The sequence below is a fragment of the Chiloscyllium plagiosum genome, unplaced genomic scaffold, assembly GCF_037043375.1.
Source record: "Chiloscyllium plagiosum isolate Xiang-an unplaced genomic scaffold, Cpla_swu_hap1 HiC_scaffold_1, whole genome shotgun sequence".
Taxonomy (NCBI): domain Eukaryota; kingdom Metazoa; phylum Chordata; class Chondrichthyes; order Orectolobiformes; family Hemiscylliidae; genus Chiloscyllium; species Chiloscyllium plagiosum.
Window position 1 is genome coordinate 65,674,322 of NW_028270139.1, and position 20,595 is coordinate 65,694,916.

General features: G+C 41.0%; 1 protein-coding gene across 8 annotated transcripts in view; it reads right to left on the reverse strand.

The window, feature by feature from the left end:
* The window catches only part of pds5a (PDS5 cohesin associated factor A), a 222,221-nt gene that overhangs the window by 88,894 nt on the left and 112,732 nt on the right, over nt 1-20,595 (reverse strand). For all 8 annotated transcript variants that reach the window (XM_043692752.2, XM_043692731.2, XM_043692757.2 and 5 more), the window contains exons 10-13: nt 15,835-15,929; nt 12,493-12,638; nt 10,055-10,206; nt 3,116-3,229 (exon numbers count right to left, since the gene is read on the reverse strand). In XM_043692752.2, coding sequence (XP_043548687.1) covers nt 3,116-3,229; nt 10,055-10,206; nt 12,493-12,638; nt 15,835-15,929 — 507 coding nt within the window. The remainder of the gene's footprint in view (nt 1-3,115; nt 3,230-10,054; nt 10,207-12,492; nt 12,639-15,834; nt 15,930-20,595) is intronic.

The window sequence follows — 20,595 nt, forward strand, 5'->3', positions numbered from 1 at the left end:
ATCCCTTCCTATTCATGGACCCATCCAGATGCCTTTTAAATACTGCAATTGTACACACCTCCTCCACCACCTCTGGCTGCTTGTTTCATACACACACCATCTTGGTGTAAAAAAAGTTGCCTCTCAGGTCAATTTGAAATCATTCCCTTCCCATCTTAAACCTATGCCCTCTAGTTTAGGATTCCCCTACAGTGGGAAAAGACCTTGGCTATTCACCCTGAGGGAACCAATGAGAGAAAAACATACTTGACCTCATTCTTACCAATCTGCCAGCTGCAGATGCATCTGTCCATGACAATAATCAGTAAGAGTGATCATCAGACAGTACTTGTGGAGATGAAGTCCTGCCTTCACATTAAGAAAAACCTCTATCGTGTTGTGTGGCACTGTCATTGTTCTAAATGAGACGAGACTTCAAACAGATCAAGCAACTTAAGATTGGGCATCTGGAAGGTGCTGTGGGACAGCAGTAGCAAAATTGCACTCGAGCACAATCTGTAACCTCATGGCCTGGCATATCCCCAACTCAACCATTACCATCAAGCCAGGGGATCAACCCTAGCTCTATGGAGACGGCAGGGGAGAGCATGCCAGGAGCAGCACTAGGGTTGGCTGAAGATGTCAAATCTGATGAAGCCACCATACAGTCTGCTTGCATGCCAAACTGCATAAGCGATCCCACAACCAACAGATCAGATTTAAGTTCTGCAGTCCTGCCACATCCAGTAATGAATGGTGGTGTACAATTAAACAACTCACAGGAGGAAATGGCTTCAGAAATCTCTCCATCCTCAATAGTAGAAGAGCCCAGCACAGTGAAAAAGGTAAGGCTGAAGCTTTAGCTGCAATTTTCAGCCAAAAGCGCCGAGTGAGTGATCCATCTTGGCCTTCTCCAGTAGTCCCCAGCATGACAGATATCAGTTTTAGCCAATCTGATTTACTCCACGTGATGTCAAGAAACGGTTGGAGACAATGGATGCTGCAAAGGCTGTGGGTCCTGACAATGTTCCGGCAACAGTACTAAAGAGCTGTTCTCCAGAACTTGCTGCTCCACTATCTAAGCTGTTCCAGCACAGTTACAACATTGGCATATACCCGACAATGTGGAAAATTGCCCAAGTATGCCCTGTACATAAAAAAGGGACGAATCCTGGTCAATTACCTTCCCATCAGTCTACTCTCAATCAGCAGCAAAATGATGGAAGGTGACATTAACAGTGTTATCGAGCAGCACCTGCTCAGCAATAACCTGATGCAGAGTTTGGGTTTCACCAGGACCACTCAGTTCTTGACCTCATTACAGCTTTGGTTCAAACATGGACAAAAGAGCTGAATTTCAAAAGTGAGGTGAGAGTGGCAGCCCTTATCATCAAGGCTGCATTCGACAGTGTGGCATCAAGGAGCTCTGGCGAAACTGGAATCAATGGATATTAGGGAGAAAACTCTCCAGTAGTTGAAGTCATACCTGACACATAGGAAGATGGTCATGTTTGCTGGGGGTCAGTCAGTCATCGCAGCTTCAGGACATCTCTACACGAGTTCCTCAGGGTAGCATCCCGGGCCCAACCATTTCAGCTGATTCATTAATGACCTTCCTTCCATCAGAAGATCAGAAATGGGGATGTTTGCAAATGATTGCATGATGTTCAGCACTATTTGTGACTCCTCAGATACCGAAGCAGTCCATGTCCAAATGCAACAATATCCAAGCTTGGGCTGACAAGTGGCAAGCAACATTCGTACCACACAAATGGCAACAAGAGACAATCCAACCACTTCTCCTTGACGGTCAACGGTGTTACCATCAGTGAATCCCCCAGTATCAACATCCTGGGAGTTATCATTGATCATTCACTCAGCTGGACTTACCACATAAATGCCATGGTTACAAGAGTAGGTTAGAGGCTAGGGATACTGTGGTGAGTAACTCACCGCCCAACTACCCAAAGCCTGTCCACCATCTAAAAGGCACAAATCAGGAGTGTGAATATTTGCCTCGATGGACACAGCTCCAACAACACTCAAGCTGCTTGACACCACCAAGACAAAGTAGGCCACTTGACTGGCACTACATCCACAAGCATCCATTCTTTCCACCGCCAACACTCAGTAGCAGTAGCGTGTACCATCTACAAGTTGCACTGCACAAATTCACCAAAGATCCTCAGACAGCACCTTTCAAGCCCCAGACCACTTGCATCAAGTTCTCCTCTAAGCTACATACCATCCTGACTTGGAAATATATTGCTGTTCCTTCACTGTTGCTGGGTCAAACTTCTGGAACTCCTTCCCTAAGGGCATTGTGGGTCAACCCACAACAGGAGGACTGCAGCAGTTCAAGGCGGCAGCTCACCACCATCTTCTCAAGGGTCGGGCAATAAATGTTGGCCAGTCAGCGATGCCCACATCCCACAAACGTATAAATTTTTAAAAAGCCTCTGTACAGTCACATCCTTTAGACTCAAAATGCATGGGAAAACACATACAACGTGGCACAGGTTAGTGGTAAACCAGAAGATTAGGAAAAGTTTAAAAACCAACAAGACAATCAAAAAAAATTTGATAAAATAAATTTTAAGGGAAAACTAGCAAGCAATATTAAAAAAATGTCAGACCTTCTTTAAATATATAAAAAGGCAGAAAGAGATGCTAAAGTGAACAAAGGCGCTTAGATTAAGGCTAGGGAAATAATAAGTGGGGAACCATGAAATGGTAGTGTTGAATAAGTGCTTTGTATCAGTCGTCATGTGAGAAGACAGAAACAGCAGTCATCAAATACAGTAGCAGTAACCAGATGGGAGGGCTGATAAACATGTTACCACATTTCCTGAGTGGGAAGAGCAATAATACACGTAACTACGCATCTGTCAGTCTAACATCAATGGTGAGAAAATCAGAAAACATTATCAGGGACTATAAACCAGTTTTGGAAACACAAGGCTACCTGGATTTATTCAAAGAAAACAGTGCCTCAACTACTTTGACTGAATTCCTTGATGAGCTATTGGAGAAGGTTCAAAGTAATGCACTTCAGGAAGGGCCACGCAACAAAATGCCACACAAATAATGTAAATCAGTCCGTAGAACATAAAATTTAATTTGAAATAACACTTACTTTACTGCATTTGGGTCCAAGGAAGCATAAAGGTAATATAAACACTTCATTCTTTCCTCAGTCTCCAGATTATGTGGAACAAGGTACTGAGCGAAGATTTTTTCCACCAATAATCTAACCAAAGAGGAAAACACAAAGTATGAGATAAAAAGTTGGCTAATGCTAGACATGCATACAGGTTGGATATATAAATTTACATAATACAATACTCCAGTCCCAAACAAGACCTCTGAACTTGTTTGTCTCCCAACATGCGCAACTCCCAAGAGGGAAGGTAGCAGCCTACTGGTAATGTCAATAGCTGGAAATCCATTGAACCAGGCTAATTTTTCAGGGACATAGTGGGAATCCCATTACAGCAGGTACTGAAATTTAAATTCAATAAAATCTGAAATAATGGGCGAATGTGTAGCCATTGCCAACTGTCGTTAAAAAAAAAGCTACTTCATTCATGTCCTTTTGGGAAGAGAAATCTGTCATAGTTATCGCATCTGGCCTCCATGTGACTCCAGAACCACATAACTGTCCTAGCCGAGATAAACATTCATTTCAAGGACAATTAGGGAGGGGCAACAAATGCTGGACATCCATGCAAGAACAAAAATATTCAGCTCCACCACTGTGCATCCCAAAGTCCAGAGCACACCTGCGCCAAATATTAAATAAGTGCTCTCTTCTCTAGGCTGCCAGCCGGCATCATTATACATGTGATGGTTCCTCACTGCAGAATCACTGGAAGTGCTACCATATCCTCAGCTATCTCTGTAATTGGAGAATCTGGCTTAGAAGTTTAAACAAATACATTATGAATACAGGATGTCCAAGAATGCAGGGAGGCTGTGGAGAAGGTAGCACTGACAGGGAATACTTGCGGACACAGAGATGGGCTCAAGTGCCGTGTCTGCGTGGGTTTCCTCCGGGTGCTCCGGTTTCCTCCCACAGTCCAAAGATGTGCACGTCAGGTGAATTGGCCATGCTAAATTGCCCGTAGTGTTAGGTAAAGGGGTAAATGTACGGGAATGGGTGGGTTACGCTTCGGCGGGTCGGTGTGGGCTTGTTGGGCCGAAGGGCCTGTTTCCACACTAAGTAATCTAATCTAATCTAATCTAATCTAATCAAACTTCAACGCAAGGAGTATCAGAAATAAGGTGGGTGAACTTAAGGCGTGGATCGGTACTTGGTACTTGGGACGTTGTGGCCATCACGGAAACGTGGATAGAAGAGGGACAGGAATGGTTGTTGGAGGTTCCTGGTTACAGATGTTTCAGTAAGATTAGGGGGGGTGGTATAAAAGGAGGAGGGTGGCGTTGCTAATTAGAAATGGTATAACGGCTGCAGAAAGGCAGTTCGAGGGGGACCTGCCTTTGGAGGTAGTATGAGCTGAAGTCAGAAATAGGAAAGGAGCAGTCACCTTGTTGGGTGTTTATTATAGGCCCCCCAATAGCAGCAGAGATGTGGAGAAACAGATTGGGAAACAGATTTTGGAAAGGTGCAGAAGCCACAGGGTAGTAGTCATGGGCGATTTCAACTTCCCAAATATTGATCGGAAGCTCTTTAGATCAAGTAGATTGGACGGGGCGGTGTTTGTGCAGTGTGTCTAGGAAGCTTTTCTAACTCAGTATGTAGATTGTCCGACCAGAGGGGAGGCCATATTGGATTTAGTACTTGGTAACGAACCGGGACAAGTGATGGGCTTATTAGTGGGTGAGCATTTTGGTGATGGTGACCACAATTCTGTGACTTTCACCTTGGTTATGGAGAGGGATAGGTGTGTGCAACAGGGCAGGCTTAACAATTGGGGGAAGGGTAAATACGATGCTGTAAGACAGGATCTGAGGAGCATAAATTGGGAGCATCGGCTGTCAGGGAAGGATGACGTGGAAATGTGGAACTTTTTCAAGAAACAGATATGACGTGTCCTTGATATGTATGTACCTGTCAGGCAGGAAAGAGATGGTCGTGTGAGGGAACCTTGGTTGACGAGGGAGGTTGAATGTCTTTTAATGAGGAAGAAGAAGGCTTACATAAGGTTGAGGAAACAAGGTTCAGACAGAGCGTTGGAGGGATACAGGATAGCCAGGAGGGAGCTGAAGAAAGGGATTAGGAGAGCTAAGAGAGGGCATGAAAGATCTTTGGCATGTAGGATCAATGATAACCCCAAGGTCTTTTATGCGTATTTGAGAAACATGAGAATGACGAGAACGAGGGTAGGTCCGATCAAGTACAGTAGTGGGAGACTGTGAATTGAGTCGGAAGAGATAAGTCTTGAATGAGTACTTTTCTTCAGTATTTACAAATGAGAGGGACCGTATTGTTGAAGAGGAGAGTATGAAACAGACGGTAAGCTAGAGGAGATACTTGTTAGGAAAGAACATGTGTTGGGCGTTTTGAAAAACTTGAGGATAGACAAGTCCCCCGGGCCTGACGGGATATATCCTAGGATTATGTGGGAAGCAAGAGAGGAAATTGCAGTACCGTTGGCAATGATCTTTTCGTCTTCACTGTCAATGGGGGTGGTACCAGGGGACTGGAGAGTGGCAAATGTCGTGCCCCTGTTCAAAAAAGGGAATAGGGATAACCCTGGGAATTACAGGCCAGTTAGTCTTACTTCGGTGGTAGGCAAAGTAATGGAAAGGGTACTGAGGGATAGGATTTATGAGTATCTGGAAAGACACTGCTTGATTAGGGACAGCCAGCACAGATTTGAGAGGGGTAGGTCTTGCCTGACAAGTCTTATTGAATTCTTTGAGGAGGTGACCAAGCATGTGGATGAGGGTAGAGCAGTGGATGTAGTGTACATGGATTTTAGTAAGGCATTTGACAAGGTTCCCCATGTTAGGCTTATGCGGAAAGTCAGGAGGCATGGGATAGTGGGAAGTTTGGCCAGTTGGATAGAAAACTGGCTAACCGGTCGAAGTCAGAGAGTGGTGGTAGATGGTAAATATTCAGTCTGGAGCCCAGTTACAAGTGGAGTTCCGCAGGGATCAGCTCTGCTGTTTGTAATTTTTATTAATGACTTGGATGAGGGAGTCGAAGGGTGGGTCAGTAAATTTGCAGACGATACGAAGATTGGTGGAGTTGTGGATAGTGAGGAGGGTTATTGTCGGCTGCACAGGGACTTAGATATGATGCAGAGCTGGGCTGAGGAGTGGCAGATGGAGTTCAACCCTGGCAAGTGTGAGGTTGTCCATTTTGGAAGGACAAATAAGAATGCGGAATACAGGGTTAACGGTAGGGTTCTTAGTAAGGTGGAGGAGCAGAGGGATCTTGGGAGTTGTTCATAGATCTTTGAAAGTTGCCACTCAGGTGGATAGAGCTTGTAAGAAGGCCTATGGTGTATTAGCGTTCATTAGCAGAGGGATTGAATTCAAGAGTCGTGAAGTGATGTTGCAGCTGTACAGGACCTCGGTAAGGCCACATTTGGAGTACTGTGTGCAGTTCTGGTCGCCTCATTTTAGGAAAGATGTGGAAGCTTTGCAGATGGTGCAGAGGAGATTAACCAGGATGTTGCCTGGAATGGAGAATAGGTCGTACAAGGATAGGTTGAGAGTGCTTCGCCGTTAGAACGGCGAAGGATGAGGGGTGACTTGATACAGGTTTATAAGATGATCAGGGGAATAGATAGAGTAGATAGTCAGAGACTTTTTCCCCAGGTACAACAGAGTGTTACAAGGGGACGTAAATTTAAGGTGAAGGGTGGAAGGTATAGGGGGGATGTCAGGGGTAGGTTCTTTACCCAGAGATTGGTGGGGGCATGGAATGCGCTGCCTGTGGGAGTGGCAGAGTCAGAATCATTGGTGACCTTCAAGCGGCAATTGGATAGGTACATGGATAGGTGCTTAAGCTAGGACAAATGTTCGGCACAACATCGTGGGCCGAAGGGCCTGTTCTGTGCTGTATTGTTCTATGTTCTATGAAACTCCCATGCTGTTCATGGCGTGTCAGACATTTAATGACAGAAGTGTAATGCCAGGCAGCATCACCAATGACAGCACTGAACAGCACTGAGGTAATTTTAGAGGATCTGAAACGGTGTCCTTTTCAAAGATAAGAGCTTTTAATAGTATTTTCCAGGAGTGCTGGAGAGAAGCTTCTACTGCTCCATGCATCTGGGAAGCTTCCCAGTAGAATTATAAATCTTAGTTTTAATAGAAATTTGACTGACTAAATAAGACTAAAGATGCACAAATGATATTACCGTTAAAGGAGCTTCAATACAAGTTTTAATTGCCAAATTTAAAGATCTCTATTTCAGATGATTTTTTGTGCTTTTGATAGAAAATAAAAGAACTGATAAATTCACAAAACAATAAGTGCATATTGAACAAATCTAAATCTCAGGAAAATGAGAGTGAAATGGCAAACAACAAATAATTACATGACATGCAGGTAACACAGTTACAGGTAGAAATGTGCAGGCAATTGAAAAAAGTGCAATGAACATTTTCACACACCCTTTCTGAGCAGAATCTCTCATTATTAAGTTTCATAGCTTGAAATAACGCAGCTCAAACTACCTTCACAGAAAGATTTTTCATAAGGTGACATTTGATAAGGTGGCATTTAAACAGTCACTACACAAGAACTCATGATTTGTTTTATTCATTCACGGGGTGTGGATGTGCTGGCGAGGATCGCACTTATTAATTGTCTAGATTAGAGCGGTGTTGGAAAGGTATAGCTGGTCAGGCAGCATCCGAGGAGCAGGAAAATCGATGTTTCGGGCAAATGCCCTTCATCAGGAATAAAGGCAGAGAGCCTACAGAGTGGAGAGATAAATGAGAGGGGGGGGTGGGGGTGGGGAGAAAGTAGCATAGAGTACAATAGGTGAATGGCGGTGGGGATGGAGGTGATAAGTCAGAGAGGATGGTGGAGTGGATAGGTGGAAAGGAAGATTGGCAGGTAGGACAGGTCATGGGGACAGCGCTGAGTTGAAAGGTTCGAACTAGGGTGAGGAGGGGGAAGGGGAAATAAGGAAACTGGTGAAGTCCACATTGATGCCCTGGGGTTGAAGTGTTCCGAGGTGGAAGATGTGGCATTTTCCTCTAGGCGTCGGGTGGTGAGGGAGCGGCAGTGGAGACAGCCCAGGACCTACATGTCCTCAGCAGAGTGGGAGGGGGAGTTGAAATGTTGGGCCACAGGTGGTGGAGTTGATTGGTGTGGGTGTCCTGGAGATGTTTTTACCTAGCACTTATTAATTGCCCAGACATCAGTTAAGAGGCAACTACATTTCTGTGGATTTGAACACTCAGAGTAGGCCAGGTACGGTCAGCAGATTTCCTTCCCCAAAGGTCATGAGTAAACCAGATGGTTTTTTCCAACAATCAACAACTGTTTCATAGTCATCATCTGTCTCTGAATTCCACAAACATTTTTTAACTGAATTCAAATTTCACCATCTGCTGGGTCTAAATATTTTCTGGGTCTCTGGATTAATAGCCAAGAACAATACCACGACGTTATCCCCTGTGTCCTACCAGGGTGATATATTACCATTGGGGGTTGAATTATTTTCTTGAAAAACACTCATTAAGACAACAGGCATAAATTAGCAAAAGATTTTCTTTTCCCCAAAACAACAGATATACACTTTGACTATTATTCTAAACATATCTTCCAAGACTGGCCACAGCTAATGCGTTTCCACGCCATTTGTACAAAGCTGAAAGTGTTTAAGCAGGTATTTATAACCAATTTGTTACACCTCAGATTTACATTTAACAATTGATAGGGTTCAAAATCATAGCATCCAGTCATTCTTTCTCCATATCGCTCCTAAAGATATAAGTCTGAAGCTAGAAATTCCACATTGGTTGATAAGGAAGTTCTTTACTGATGTGATTTCAAGATTTGTTGGCTCCTAGTTTCCCGTAGACCTTGGCAAAAACATCACCCAGCCCTGGCAAAAGGTTGCATCCCTTCCTAGTTCCAGTTTTGGAAGATGAGTCACCCCCTCAAAAAACAGGAGGATGATGAGCCAGTGACCTTCAGTTTCTTTACCTGAATGCTCACTGCTCTACAAATCACAGGATGGCTTGCTTCCATGTTACTGCTGATGCCTGTAAGCCAACCTTCCTTTCACCCTCACCATCTGGCCTCTTGAATCTCAACCTCCAACACCCTCATTGAGATCCCCAACCTGGACTTGCATAAACTGTGCAGCAAAATGGCATGGGTCTTAGTCCCAGCAGTAGCCATCGTTTTCAACTGATGCTGCAGGAAGACAAAGATACTAGTCATCTGATTGACTTGCAGTTCTGTAAACTGGGGATACCTCTGAAAAATAGACAACAGTTTTACTTTAAAACAATTAACATTGTTCTCAGCATTAACTTTCCAAATGGCAGCCATCACATATGTGGGCAGCCGTTCATATTCAATTTACAGTGAAGGGTATAGGGGCTTCTGCGTCCTGTAAATTCCAGCTTAATAAATATCTTGGGATTTGGGGCACTTCAAGGCACTACACAAGTGTAATTTCTTGCTACCCAAGGGGAGATGGGTAGGGACTCAATATCGCATTATTCAGATTTTTGCCGCCATTAGTTAATGAAGAGCAAGTCTAGTGAAATACTTAAAATACACAAATAAGTGCAAGAGAAAGAGGATGCTTCATAGCCCAATACATCTGAAAAAGATCAGCTTGTACAAAAAAAAAGTAATTATTTATTAACTAGTCAAATAAAGATAGGAGCTACTGGAAAAAAGCAACCCAAAAGAGACCAAGTTCTAACACTAAGGCCCACAGGCAAAAGTGCAAAACTAAGGAATATTAATCACATAGGTATGAACAACAATTCAAGTCCTGTTTCAAAGTCGGAAGAAAGAACAGTTGCAAAATTGTGAATAGTAACGTTTTCTAAAAACATCTGAAAACCATCCATGATGTCATATATTGTGAACAGTTATTTTCCAATCAAAATATGCAACTCAACCTACTTGTCATCAATGCTGTTCTGGTAATAGATATGCAGGAGTTTGTCCTTGATCCAGTTTACTTTTTGAGCAGCCTCCTTCCCAGCCTCTGCATGAAGACAGTACTTTTTGTATAGTTGAGCCAAACCCATCATTGCTTCTTTCCGCACTCGCCACTTAAAACACAGAAAGATAATTGAAAGTCAGTCTGATAAAATATTGAATATTTTTGTTGTTCTTATGATTTTATCCCTCAAATTTATAGCAACTTTTGGATTGGCTCCCTTGGAAAAGTGATCCACCCACTGCACAAGTTCTGGCAGCCATTTTACCAATAGCCAGAAAATAAATGAAATCAGTTTGGTGAAGACTGCTCTGAATTTCTTATCTGTGCAGAATGACCGAGCTTGGTAGAAGCAGAACAATCAAACTTCTCTACAGAAATAGATCTGTGGTTCATGCTGCTGTGACCAAGGTCTACTGCTATAAACTGACCTCCACACAAATCTTTTAAAAAATTCATTCATGGGATGCAGATGTCACTGGTCAGACCAGCATTTATTATTCATCCCTAACTGACCTTGAGAAGGTGGTGATGGTGAGCTATCTTCTTGAACTACTGTAATCCATTTTGTGGAGATACACTATGCTGTTAGGGAGCTCTAGGAACTTGACCTTTATGGAAGCGATGTAACATACTTCCAGCTCCAGATGGCGAATGGCTTGGATGGGAAGTTGCAGACAGCATTCCCAATGTATCTGCTGCCTTTATCCTTCCAGATGTGGCGACCATAGGTTTGGAAGTTGCTGTCTGACTAGCCTTGGTGATTTTATACAGCACTTTGCTGTCACCAAGATACAGTGGTTGAAGCACTGATGACTTGATTAGCACTACATCCTCAAGCATGCTGCCTTGTCCTGGATGGTGACCAGCTCCTTGAGTGCTGTTGGAGCTGCATTCATCCAAGGAAGTGGACAGCATTTCATCACACTCCTGACTTAAGCCTTGTAGATGGTACCCAGGCTTTGGGGAGTCAGGAAGTGAGTTATTCACTGAAGGAATCCTAGATTCTGACCTGCTCTTAATAACCAAAATCTTTATATTGAATTTCTGGTCCATAGTAACGCCACAATGTTGACAGTTGGGAATATCAAAGGGTGATGGTTTTACTCTCTCTTGTTGGATATGGTTATTGCCTGGCACTTGTGAGATGCGAATATATATTGTCATTACATTGAGGAACTAGGGCTCTTGTGGTGCCCCTATCTCTTTACCAGGAGGGCCAAGCTCAAGGTCAACGTGCTCCAGAGTAGAGCATCAAAATCTGAAAGCAACTTGAAAAGACCTACAAAATTAGTGATTTTGTGGTTGGTCATGCAAGGTTATTTCTACATAGACATTTGTTCATTTATCTTTAATAACTGAATGAATGAGAAGGAATTCAACGTATAATGAATTGGGAATGCATTTCTGTCACTGAACAGAAGCAAACTACTGATGCTTCAGGTATTCATTTTTCTGCCTTCTCTGAAGGGACAAAATGTATGCAGTGTCAGAGGGACAGCACTTTTATTTAAATACAGCACGAACGGACAACGTTTGCATGAAATCCAAAGTAAAGGTGACTTTTGAACTATTACAAATGAACCATGTCTGAATATACGTGTCTGAATATACGTGTCTGAATATACGTGTCTGAATTTGTTAGTTTCCTACAAGTTTGTTCCTACAAGTTCCAAAAATAACAGTTTTCCTGTGCAAGATTAATTCGTCAAATGTGTATGGCTTTACATTTCACAACTCTGAAGTGAACATTAGCAAAATTGTTAAAATGATCAATTTTTAATAGGTAGAATAGAACATAACAGTGTTTATGTAAACAAACAGGACATGCAAGATGAAGGAAAAACATCAGCACCAAGGTAATAGATGTGACTCATTATCTTTTTATATTTAGTTCTTTAACAGTTAGGTTCTTCTGACCAAAATAAAGCTATTACTGATGTTTGACTACAGTTATGATAGTTCGATTTCAATTTTGATTTCAGATTTACAAAGAAACAACAAAATGTGGATTACTGTTGAAACAAGTGTTTCACTTTCCCTGCTTGTGGATACATTTCTAAATATATCAATTAAAGTTGAACAAATGTAAACTTTTCAACATTCTACAATGCCAAGTTACATGAAATGATTTTGACCAATCGTTATGCATTACGGGAATATTTATTTCAAAAGTAAATAAATTGTCATTCACAGAAATATTACAAACAACAGAAATAAAACCAATACTCATAAGGCCTGGACACCACAGGTGGCAACCTAACAGTTTTCATGAATTGATAATTAACACAAAATCCTTATCTGAATTTTAGCTTGTTTATCAAGCAAAGAAATGGAACCAAGAGATAAATTATGCAGAGGCAAATTATGTGCAACAAGTGCAAATTTGAGACCTTACCCTTTTGTCTAGTGTTCTCTCCCTCACAAACCCAAGCAGTTGGTCATTCACTAGTGATAGATCTTTCTTCCCTGCTGTTATTATTGTAACAATGACATCATGCCGGATTGCCTCTTCTGGATCATGTGATCGAACCTTCAAATATTCTATTAAAAGAATTCTTATTTAAAACATAATTTCTGAATCAGGATTACTTCAAAACCTTTTACACAGAGACATACACTGGAGTAAACAATTATACTACCTCACCTAAAGATCGTATTTTATTCAAAATTCTTGCAAATCCACAAAACTAAGTTGGCTTATTCTTTCAGGTTATTAGAAAATTAGCAATATTTAGTGTTATAGACCCAAGTTCTATGCAAAATGTTAATTACTATTACATTTTGTGAATTTTAAAAATTGAATTCAACAACCTGGCTTCTGCACTTAGTAGTGAAGTAACTGTGACATGGTTTTCTCTTTTCAGCAACAGTTTAAATCTGCTGTTTAAAGGAATCTCAGGACATGGAGCAGCGCATATGTCAACCAGCACGTAACTAGCCAACTACATTCATGTCCTCACAAATAACAACAAAACAAATCTGAAATAAAAACACTATCTTGGGGACACAAAACAAGTCTTTGACATCCTAGTTGTGCAATCAGCCAGGGTTTCTCTAGTACCAAGTGCAAACCTATCTTCACTTGCCAACATACATATTGGAGGTCCTACAATGTCATACCCTATTAGAATACTTATTAGCAAGCCCAGAAAAAAGGGCAGAGCCATTTGCTTACTGTGGGTGGGCCAACACCAGACAGTTTGAAGTGACAGCTCACCAACACATTCTCAAGGACAATTAGGGACTGGAAATAAATGCTCGTCTCAACAACAATGAATACTTCCCAAATGATTCCTTTTTTAAATGCACTTGTAGCATTGCATTTTTCAAGACTCTAGTTAGAATATAAGCCCTTGCTCATGGTTTAATTTTGTTCACAAATCTAACCCTGCTAATTTATATTTGCAAATATGCTTTAAAAAGTATAAATTCTGATAAACATGAATGAATTTATCTGAAAGTTAGGATTTTTAAAATAGAGGAAGGTTGATTTTGGTTTCTGCTCTGTAGGCTAACCTTTTACGCAAAGAAAGAGGTCAGAATGTCATTTGGGATAGTGACCAAACTACATAACGTCCAAGAAAGTATGTAATTCAGTGAAGAGTTGATGAAATGTTTCTAACAGAGTCTTATGACTTACAGTGAAAATAGATCAGGGACCACTCATTTAGCTTGGTCAGGAGTTCAGTTCAGAAAAATCAAGTTTTCATTTCAGAACAACAGTAAGAAAGGTTTTCTTTGATGTCTACAAGCTGTGACAGTTGTCCATAGCTTTTTCAAGTAATCAGAACTGAAGAGAGGTTCAGGCCAGCAGAAATGGAAATAAGAGTTAAAACTGTCTCAGCAGTCCAAGAAGAACTGGAGAAGGTCAGTTAAGTTGGAAAGTAAAGACTTAGAATAAGAGTGATGCTTCTCCTAGATTGACTGTCAAGGGTAAGGGCTGGATAAGAGGTTGAAAGTTGGTTTTGTTCTCTTTATGTTAATGTCTTGTGTTAAAGAATATGGCAGCCTCATAAGAGTATGTTCACTGACTAACCACAACAGTAAACATGCAAAAATTAAACTTGTGATCCATCAAGCTTATGATCCATCAAAGTAGATTCCACCAAGGTCCGACTTGCCCAGTTTCAAAAACAGTTGGAATCATAAGAAAAGATTTTCAATTTACTAAATTAATCTGTATTTTCGTGATCGGCCTAAAAGAAGCCTCTCTTGCAGACTACAGGATCCAACACAGCAAATGCTAATTCAAAATAAATATCAGGAGCAAATTTTGGGTAGCTTGCACAAAATGATGTCGCATATTAAAAGTAATACCAATTTTAAATGAAGTACTATTGGATTTATTTGATAACCACCCAGATCTCAAGGATCGCCCATGATTATATGGGCCAAATACACAAAGGAAACGCAAAGCTCTGTGAACAAAGTTGCAATACTGGACAAATTTCAAGAGCGAGGGGGGACAAGGTCATGCAGGGATTAAACAAAACAAGAATTTAAAATATGAAGCACTGAGGGACCAGGAGTTAATGCAGAAGTACAAGGTGTTGTACCGAAAACAAAAAGTACTGGAGGTCACAGCAGGTCAGCAACATCCATGGAGAAAGAGCAAGCTGATATTGAGTCCAGATGCTTCTTACATTGTGTTGGGCCATCAATGTCATAAAGGCTATTTATGGGTGGCAAATTTTCAAATGAATATCTCCAGAAAAAAGAAAGAAATGATAAACTCACTGAATTAGTAAACAGACGTTTATGTTATTAGCCAACTGCAATATCTCAAGTTAAAAATCACCAAACAATTGTTTCAAATTCAATGAGCTATCATTTGTTACCAATCCAGTATTTCTCACTATATTACTCACTTGGTTTCCCCTTTAACAATGCACTTCTCAATTGGGAAGAAGCATGTAATTAAATAATAACACAGAACAAGATATGCAAAAATGTTCCAATGATAGTATGTATCAAACACTGAATAACAGGATGGTTAAGCATGGTCTGATTGTTCAGGCATATAATACAGTTGAGAAACAACATAGTAACATTAAATATAGATGTAGCATTTCCAGACAGATGTATTAATTTAGAAATTGGGAGATGCAAATCCTCAAGAATTTACATATTTTTAAAAAGTGGTGCAACAACTATGAAGCAATTGGCTTTTTATCAACTAACTCTGCACAGGCATCTAAACACTTACATTAGCAAGTGAAGGTAGACTTATGCTAGACTAATTAGAGTAATAATCATCTCGCCAATTTCATGACCAGGATATTGACGAATTATTTTAAGCCCCCAGATAAAGTGTTTGCTATTTGTGAATACTTCAATGCAACTGACGAGCTAAGTGCTTGTTGATAAGAGTGGGGTTTGGTCCATGCCCTGTGAACCCTTTGATTTTGCAGCAGATTTAAACTGTTGCTGGAAAGGAAAAATCATGTCACAGAGTAACTCACTAATAACCATAAAAGCCAGGTCCTCGAATTTAATTTGCAAAAATCACAGATGAAATCATAAACCAAAATAATTGATCATAAAAGTTCGCACAGAATTTGTTCAGACCGCATGTATCTGCATCTAGCCTCCAAATGTTCAGGTATGCTAATCTCCTTTAATCAATTTCTGATTGATTCCCTTCAATCGCCAATCCACTGTTCCACACAGGTGCATTAATACCTCAACTATTGACCCTGAAAGCAGATTTTGCAAACTATGTGGGTTAATATCTCACCTGTAAGATCTTTGGCTAAGTCTGGATGATTCATCAAACAATGACTTGCAAACTTCACGCATTCTAGTCTCACAGGAACATGTATATCGTTAAATCTATATAAAAAATAATATTTTTGATTTTCAAGTATGTTAACACATGCAACTTATTTCCCCAATCTCAAAATAATTTATAGAAGACTCCTGAACAAAGAAATAAACTGATTTATTCATCTAATGAACACAATAATAAAGATACTTAAAAAACAAGATGCGTATTGATCATTTACTGTAGAGTCTGTTCTTATATTCTTTAACTGTACCTCACGCTCCATGTTTTCTGATTAACGTTCTGCAGAAAAACACTGGAGGACATTGTCTGCTTTGAGTATAATTGGGAATCCTGAGGCAAATTTTGGTCAAAGTTATACCTGCTTTCAACAAAAATTTACATTTATATCGTGCCTTCAATGCAATGAAATGTCCCAAGGCAGAAGCAGATTAAAATAAACTATAATATAGAGTCAGGAGGAGATAGTAGGACAAACAATGAAAAGTTTTGCCAAGGAGGTAGTTTATGCAGTGTCTGAAGGGATAAAGATGAGTTGGATACAAAAAGAGCAAGTTGAAGAACATCTTCTTAATCTTGGGTTAGAGATAACTGAAGGCTCTGCGCTCAATAGAACATTAAAATTTGGAATATACAAGAGGTCAGACTAAAAGGCCACATGTGCCTGAGGATTGTGGGTGAAATTACAAAGATAGGGAAAGGCAAAGCCATGGAGGAGTGCAAAAATTGGGATAACATTTTCAAATCCAGATTTTGCTTGAACTGGAGCCAGCATAGGTCACAGCAAAGAGGAAAAAAAAAATGATGAGGATGGAAATTTCATTGATAAACTGTGAACAGAGTTTGCAGATACATTCTATTTTGCTAAAAAAAATGCACAATCTGCAGGCAGTCAATACGTGTAATATTTTGTAAATTCCACTTTGGAAAAAGAACCAGTCTGACTCATGATTGGGATACAGACAGACTCTGACCTCACACCTTTAATGTATTGTCTGAACTGAGATGTTACCTTTTGTTATAAAACCTTAAGTTATCTTGTGAAGGTGGATTAAAAGAAGTTCTGGGATTTACTTATTAATGAATCGAAACCAGTAACCCATTCTAAAAGATGAAAGACTTAAAAATCCAGGTTTGTTCAATATATCATTTCAGTTGCATGACACTGTAATCTTGTTATAAATTCTTTGTCTCGTCTCATATTCCATAACCACCTGATGAAGTAGCAGCGCTCTGAAATCTAGTACTCCAAATAAATCTGTTGTTGTGTGATTTTTAACTTTGTTCACCGTGGCAACTTTGCACAGTGGTAACAGTGTGTACCAGCTACAAGATAAACAGCAGCAACTCAGCAAGGCCCATTTGACAGTACCTTCTAAACCCACAACATCTGTTACCTAGCAGGATAAACATATTAGATATAAGACAATGCCAATGCCTACAAGTTCACCTTCAACGTCATTCTTACTTTGAAATATTTTGCTATTTTGCACTGTCACTGGATCAAAATTCATGGAACTTCCTTATGAACAGTATTGCGGGAGTAACTGCACACTACGGACAGCTGTGTTTCCAGAAGGCAGCTCTCATCACCTTCTCAAGGAAAGTTAGGTTTGGTCAATAAATACTAGCCAAGCCTCCAATTCCCACATCCAACGAAAGAATTAAAGAACTATAGCTTAGGGAGTAAGAAAAATATCTTAATAGTTGTCAAAAACAATAACTTCAACATCCGCAATGCTTAATTGGAAGAAATTTTTGATCATCCAATACTGAGTATCAGATAAGCAAACTGATAATTTATCAACATCAGAGGAAGTTGAAATATGCTACTAGTATGGTAGAGTTGGGTGTCTTTGGCATAGATAGGAACATTACAGCTGCACTTGTGAATGATTCTGCCGAGGGATAGCAGGCAGATGAAAAATAAGAGGATCCAAAGACTAATCCCTGCAAGGCACCAAAGATAAAAGTACAGGAGCAGAAAGAGAAGCCATTGCAAGTCATTTTTGGTCCCAGTTAAATATGGGAGAATGGAACCTGGTGAGAGCAGTTCCACCAAGACAGAAGACAGTGCTGAGGCAACTATTATTCTCTCTTGATTCCCAAACTCCCTCCCTCACAGCAATTTAGGTGCACCTACATCCCAAGAAATGCAATCATGAGCTTTTCAAGAGCAACTTGTGATGGCAATAAACATTGGTTTAACCGTCAATATATGCTTCCCATGAATGAATTTTTTTTAAAAACTATTAACCTACCTTCCTCTCAAAACAGTCTCCAAATTCCACCATTCTCCTTGACACCAGGTCAAAGGTTATCAAAATAGAGTATATCAGAATGTTCTTCATACCCCTGCATCTTAATCAAAATTTCAGACTGTGCCCCCTATTGTCAGTAATGGAAACAGCCTTTGTCTTTCTTGTCTAAACCTACCATAATCTTGTACAGCTCCGTCAAATGTCTCCCCAGTTGTTACTATTCCAAGGAAAACAATCCCAACTTCTCCAACCTAGCTTCATATTCAAAATATCTCATTCTGGGAAATCTTCCCTGCGCCCTCTACATTGGGAGTTCCAATTACTTCTGCTTAAATCTGCAATGGCAGGCCACTCTTATTAGTCAACACTATTCTAAGTAAGTTCAGTATAACTTAAAGGAAAAACATCCTGCATTTCTATCATGTACTTTCTGCAGCCCAGTTGTCTTAATATTGGCTTGAATAATTTTAAGCCTTGGCACCAAAGTGGGCTGAATAAAGAGGAACCTCGATTATCCGAATACCAATTATCTGAATATTGGATTATCCGAAGGAGATCTCAAGGTCCCGGTAGAAACATTACATTAAAGACGTGTTTCCAACACTGATCCTGTGTTTTGTTTACAATGATTAAACAGGCACCACCTCCAAGTGACTGACGTCCCGCTCCCCCTTCCCCCTCTCCCACATTTTCCCTGGACAGGTGGAACCTGTCAAAACATTGCAGTAAAAAGTTGTGTGCGCGCGCGCGTGCTTTATTTGGAGACTTACCCCACAAAGGCAGTAGCAGTCTTGTTGGTGGCAACCAATCTGGCTGCCCCAGAGAGGAGGCGGTGTTTGCGGGCTGCGAGCAGTGTTGGACGGGGGCAAGTGGCGGTGTTGGAAGGGTTGGGAGTGGTGTTGGACAGGGTTGGGGTGTGGGCGAGGGGCGGGGTGTGTGTGTATGTTGGCTGGGGTGGGCGGTGTTGAATGGTGGGGGCAGGGGCTCGCATGTGGTGTGCTGCTGCTTCGTCCCCTGAATGGGGAGCAGACTTAAAAAACCCCGAGCCGCAGAGGAAAGGCATTTAATCGATTAACCGAATAATCGATTCTCGGAACGAAATGTGCCTGCCCATCTCGTTCGGATAATCAAGGTTCCTCTTTACACTGGTATTTTGGGTGACAAGACATGAGGGATCTCTTGTGCCTGGTATGACATCCAGAACCCTGTGCCAACAAGGCAATTTCCATCCTTGGTACCAATTAATATCCTTGCCCTTCAAGCTTCTGGTCCTTGGAGTCCACTCTGCTATGCCAAATCTTCCACATTTTTGTTTCTTCTCATTTCCCTCATTTTACCTCCACAACTATTCTCATGCTGTTATGGCTCATGCACCTTTTTTCTTTGAGGTTCTCTTCTCTCATTCAAAGAGCTTAGAACATTACAGCGCAGTACAGGCCCTTCAGCTCTTGATGTTGCACCGCCACGTGAAATCAATCTGAAGAACATCTAACCTACACTATTCATTTCTCGTCCATATGTCTATCCAATGACTATTTAAATGCCCATAAAGTTGGCAATTTGACAAACTGTTGTAGGCAGGGCGTTCCACGCCCTTCCTACTCTGAGTAAAGAAACTACCTCTGACATCTGACCCCTCGATTTGAAGCTATGGTCCCTTGTGCTATCCAGCACCATCCTAGGAGAAAGGATTCTCACTCTCCACCTGATCTAACCTTTACAGGTCTCAATTAAATCACCTCTCAACCTTCTTCTCTCTAACAAAACAGGCTCATGTCTTTCAACCTTTCCTCAAAAGACCTTCCCTCCATACCAGACAACATCCCAGTAAGTCTCCTCTGAACCCTTTCCAAAGCTTCCACATCCTTCCTATAATGCGGTGACCAGAACTGCACGCAATACTCCAAGTGCAGCCACACCAGAGTTTTGTACAGCTGCAGCATGACCTCATGGTTCTGAAACTCGATCCCTCTACCAATAAAAGCTAACAAACTGTATGCCTTCTTAACAGCTTATCAACCTGGATGGCAACTTTGAGGGATCTATGTATATTTAGCACACTCCTTTTGCAGTTAGCATTTTACAGGCCACTATCACACGTTTTCCCCAGACATTTCCCTTCACTTTGTTCTGTTCCATCTTTGAATGTCACCCTTCTGCAACATCTTCCAGTTGTGATAAAGTGTCCATGCTTAAATACTAATTTGTCTGTTCTCTCCCCAAATACTAGCTAGTTTGTGGAATTCTTCCAATTTCTTCTGTTGCAGATTTCCAGCACTTGCTGGTTCTAAAAGTGCCTTTTAAGTTAATTTGAATAGATTTTCTTGGATTTTACAGGTCGCATATGGCAGATGCTACGGAATCAACATTTAAGCTAACGAATCCCTAACTTAAGAAATGACCTCAATACCCATTGGGAGACAGAGAAGAGGAAAATCTGGAAAGCTTGCTC